Source organism: Sinocyclocheilus grahami, unplaced genomic scaffold (genome assembly GCF_001515645.1).
Source record: "Sinocyclocheilus grahami isolate Dianchi unplaced genomic scaffold, SAMN03320097.WGS_v1.1 scaffold89.1, whole genome shotgun sequence".
NCBI lineage: Eukaryota > Metazoa > Chordata > Actinopteri > Cypriniformes > Cyprinidae > Sinocyclocheilus > Sinocyclocheilus grahami.
This window is the reverse complement of record NW_015505268.1, coordinates 1,598,368-1,603,542: the sequence shown is the minus strand read 5'-3', so window position 1 is coordinate 1,603,542 and position 5,175 is coordinate 1,598,368. Positions and strand designations below refer to the sequence as shown.

The following is a 5,175-nucleotide window of genomic DNA, read 5'->3' as shown; positions in this document are numbered from 1 at the left end:
ACAGTTAAGTCAATAACGGCCATCTGAAAGGAGAATAATCAGTGAATAACTTAACGTTTTTCAAGCAAAACTATCTTATAACTTCAGACAGATTGGAATATGTCGCACTTGTCGAGTGGTGATTTCAGGCTGTATCTCATAAACTGCTCATTGCCACTACATTGAAAATACATTCTTTAAACTTATTTTGTTTCACTGAACGAAAAAAAAATCAAAATGGGTTTGGACTGATATGAAGGGGAGTAAATGAAGAGAATCTTTATTTTTGACTGGGATTGCGCCTGCAGTGCCTCTCCTCCGCCGTTAGAGGGCATCACTATCAGAGCTGCGGGAGCTTCAAGGTAATAACCTGCTTTACACACCGTAAACCACACAGGCTTCGTCACGCACCGGCCTGCAGGGACCCACCGCATCTCGACGAGGGAAAAAAATAAGACGAGAAATCTTATTTTTGCTTTTGACGCGAACCTATTGTTCATCCAGGGACGTTAAGATAATGTTTTTCTCCATGCCGCATCCCTGCTGGAAGAGGATGTCATTATTTTCACGCCGTTGTCTCTGATCAAGGTGAGGAATGGATAATATGCGGCGATTTCAGCGGAGAATAACATGATCACCTGCGTATTTTCCCCTTAAAATGACATTCCGCATCCACCCAAGCCTTTGTTTGGAATAATAATGACCTTATCCTTTCTATATCACCATAATGTTCTTTTATTACAATAATTGCATCCAGGCAGGTCAAATGAACTAACGCGCAAACGCGCTCTTTGTCTGGTTGCGGGCGCGCGCTCAATCAGTCAATCAATCAATCAATCAATCAATCCATCCATCGCCTTATTTGCGTTTCCACGCGCGTGGAATGCGTCGAGTCTAACGAAGCATCTTCGAGGGGATCAATGGAGCCGTTCCTGCAGATCGCGCCGCACTCTCTGGCCATCGTGCTGTCGCGCGTCGTGGCGGAGGACGCGCCCGGAGTGACGGAGAGCGAGGAGCCGCCGCACCATCACACCGGCTACGAGATATTCGCCGACTTCAAATCACTGAACATGAAATATTTCTGGAATAAGATGGTGGCCGATGCCATAGCCGAGACCTTCTTCCTGGGCTGGATAGACGAGCATGTGTTGCTGATCCAGGGGAAGGAGGATCACCTGGAGGTGTTGAGGGAGGCTTGGATGAGGAGGTCCCTCAAACCACCGCAGGGCTTCGACATCAAATACCTCGGTAAGAATCATCTATGTGGTGCATATATGATGTTTATACAACAATGAGGACTTCATTAGTGGCCAGTCTTGCTCCTGGAGGTCGTCCATTGACAAAGTACCATGGTATTACCATGGTTTTGAACGTGGCACCAGGGTAGGGCCACTGGTTTTTGGACACGTTCTATGATAATTTCATGCCGCTGTTTTGGCCTGTCATGTTGTATGAATATGTTAATCATTCAGTGCCATTGTATATATCAAGTGCCCTTGTATTATCAAATTGTGTTGTGATATTATTAGGGTTTTTGGACAAGCACCATGGCAGTGTCATGGTTCTTTGGATAGTGGCATGGTAATTTTATGGTGTTCTTTTAAGTACCTTGCAGCACCATGCAAATATAGCGGTCTTTGAATCTTACAATTATTTACCATGGTATATATCAAAGTACCTTTTGTATTATCATGATGTTTTTGACATGGTGTTATGGTTTTGGGAAATAAACCATGATAATGCCATGGTTTTTGGATATATAGTTTTCTTTGAAGTATGGTATTATGTATGTTTTGGACAGGTTACCATGGTGGTGCCATGTTTTTATTTAAAAACATTTTGTGCCATAGTAATTTCATAGTATTCATTGCTGATTCTGAACACCATGTAAATACTGTAGTATATGAATATTTTTGTAGTAAATAAATGTTGAAAGTTTCTAGCTGAGATCTCCAGGAATATGATTGACCTGATGTTTATATTTAAATGTACTTTTGAGTTGGATACTATATGCGACCATTGTGCTTTATAGATCAAATATTATTTGCTTGTGATGGGCACTGTACAAATCAATATTTTAAAGTGTTTTTGGCTGTCTAAGTATTAAGGCTGCTGCTTTTCTGTACAGTCAATGATTTAATGTTTTTGTAAGAAGAAACCTGGTTCAATGGCTTACAAGGCTATAATGTCAAGTACAGAGATCTACAAAAAAAATCAAGTGACCCTTAAATAAGCAAGCATGCATTTAAATACTGCAATTCTCTGTAGAAATTGTTGATTTGCTTGCTCAAAAAAATCAAGGCATCATCTTAGTAGACAGGGTGTTACAAAAACATTCAGATATGCATTGATGGTCATATACTCCCTGCATATGCAGTGTTTTTCAGGTTCTGGACACAGCCTTTGTCTTCAGCTGTGAGATATTGAGGAATTTGATCACCAGTAACCCGAAACCTTCTTGTGATCATTAAGGCAGAGGATGCATGTGGTTGTTCTTCTCTTAAAGGAACAGGCCTTCCCTTTAGTGCTGGGGTTGTGCTATTGCACATTGTGAGAATTATAGTACACGTCTAGTCTTAACAACTAGCATAGGTTTTGGTTGTCTCCTTGAAGAGTTTTGAAGTTGTGAATGAAGCTAATATACTCACATCCTCATCAAGACCTGTGACGTTCGGCTCCATTATTCAGACTAATTAGTGCATAAAACTGCTGTCCCATATTCAGCCCCATGGACACACACTGAGGACAGCAGCACTCACTGTTACTGCAGCTCTGTAGATTATGGGACAGATCTGTGTATTGTGGCATGTTCTTAGTGTAGTGAAGGGAAGAGGAAGGAGCCTTGGTCCTTGACAAACAGCATGTTTTTGAGGAGTGTCGCTGTAGGCATCAGGGTTTTCTTTCTTCTGTCCTACTCCACATGCATCTCTCTCTCACTATATCCCTGATTGCCCACCTCTATTTTTGCAGGAGAAAGGGCTATGCTGTATCAGTCTCTTTGTGTTTGACATGTCTTGCGGAACAGCTGAGTTGTAGAGGAAAAACCCTCTATTGATGGACCGAGACATTCTTTGCATGTTTACTTCACACAAAATAGTTCATTTTGATATTACGTTACAGAGTTTAAAACAAGAAAAAAAGTTCAGAAAGTGATCAGTAATGAGTTTTCAATGGCGTGTGAAAGTTTTAGTCTTCCAAGAGAAGACAAACATAAATAAAAGTGTTTATTTTGTGGTGCATTGAATGAAATTTATTACTATAACTAGGCCAGTGGTTCTCGACCAGGGGGCCTCAAGGTGATTTAAAAATAAGGCAAAACAAGCTTAAAAATAAGCTAAAAATCTTGACATTTAAAAAAAAATATTTTAAAAGTTTCATTTATTTTTTTTGCTTAATTTAAATATATATATATATATTTTATTTTTTTTAACCTACAAATGTTTCAATTCATAAAATCTTCTACCTCTGTGAGCATTTTTATAATGAATATACATTTTAAGCTCTAAAATATTTTAGTGGGTAGAAATTGGGAATAAAAAAAAAAAATACAGAACTCAACTAGTGATTTTAAAATCACTTTGTCAGCAGTGTTAATTTCGTTGACTCATAATTTTCGTCAATGACATTTTTTTTCACAGACGGCAACGAGACGATAACTAACTAAAACTCTTTTTGAATGACAAAAACAATGACCTAAATCTATTGACTTTTTCGTCAACAAATAAAAACAAGACGAAAATGTTAGGGGAGGGACGATTTGGGAAGAGATTCATTCAGAATAAATCTGCTGCGTGGTTTGGAGGTTAGATGCATACATATGAACCGGCGGGACAAAAGCTGACATACACTTGCTGCACGTCTCGTAAAACGTTCAGAAATGTTAATATGTGGGAGTAAGAGAAGAGCAGACATATGGATAACGTCTCCGGTTACTTATGTAACCATGGTTCCCTGAGTAGGGAATGAGACACTGCATCCTCTAGGGGTCGCTATGGGGGAACGCCTCGTCGTGACCCGTGTCTGAAGCATACATTGAAAAAACACCAACTCATTGGCCGGCGACAGCCATGACGTCACTACCGGTGCGACTATAGTATAAATGGGCGCCGGGAGCACACATCATTCACTTCTTCGTCTGAAGCTTGCGTCCGCAGCATGGCAAGAAACCTAGAGGACGCAGTGTCTCGTTCCCTACTCAGGGAACCATGGTTACATAAGTAACCTGAGACGTTCCCTTTCATGGGAACTTTGAACTGCGTCCTCTAGGGGTCGCTATGGGGAACGGTATACCCACGCCACCATGCTGAGGGGAGTGCATGCGAGCACTACGTACCAACTCTACCATATTGCTATGGGAGTTGCCCCTGGGACATTAGACGGCTGTCAGTGACGTTATTCCCTACGGCCAAAGGCCTAGGCTATAGGGCTGTGCGATTAATCGAAATCGAATCGAAATTGCGATTTGAGGCATTGCGATTTCCTAATCGTAAAGCCTGCGATATGGACGCGATATTACTCTGTTCCAGAGCATATGCATGACTGCCAGCTTGAGTTGCAGTCTTACTAACCAATAGAGTGAGTGCACCTCCGTTCTCCCCTATCAGCACTGCTCTAGTCAACTGCGTAAACACCCACCATTTAAAAAAAAAAAATAAATAAAAAACACAGCGGGACAGGAGAGAGACAGAGTGGGATTATGGCGTCTACTGGGTCAGATCGATAGTTAGGCAAATTAAAACTAAAGAAAATCGTATGCAACTTAAGCTTCGAAATGACAGACAACGAACAAAAAAGGTCATTTCCAAGTTAATACTTCAAATGAATAAATCAGCCTATGTAACATATGTAATACTTTAATAATTGACTTAAGAAATACGGTTCTTTTATTTATAAAAAATAAACAAATATTTTCTGGGAAATTCAGTAATTAAGTTAATTCTGTAAAAGTAGTTATACCATTATAATCTTTAGCAATAATTTACTTAGCTGTGGGAGCAACACACCTAGTTCTCAGACGAGAAGGGGGCTCGACCTGCAGCATGACCCGCATCAGGGAGGCAGAGGAAGGGCCTAATTCACCTGATGCTGCTGGTTCCTGGTGCTCTGGAGAAACGGAGAACTCAAACTTCTCATGTGAGAGGAGAACTCCGAATTCAGAGGAATAACGTTGCTCATTCCAGGTAACCCTTTGATAAA

At 40.7% G+C, this 5,175-nt stretch overlaps 1 protein-coding gene across 1 annotated transcript in view; it reads left to right on the top strand.

The window, feature by feature from the left end:
• Window positions 1-233: 233 nt before the first annotated feature.
• LOC107587113 (storkhead-box protein 1-like) overlaps window positions 234-5,175 on the top strand; it is a 24,427-nt gene continuing 19,485 nt past the window's right edge. The window contains exon 1 of the mRNA XM_016274756.1: window positions 234-1,227. Coding sequence (XP_016130242.1) covers window positions 900-1,227 — 328 coding nt within the window. The 5' untranslated portion in view covers window positions 234-899. The remainder of the gene's footprint in view (window positions 1,228-5,175) is intronic.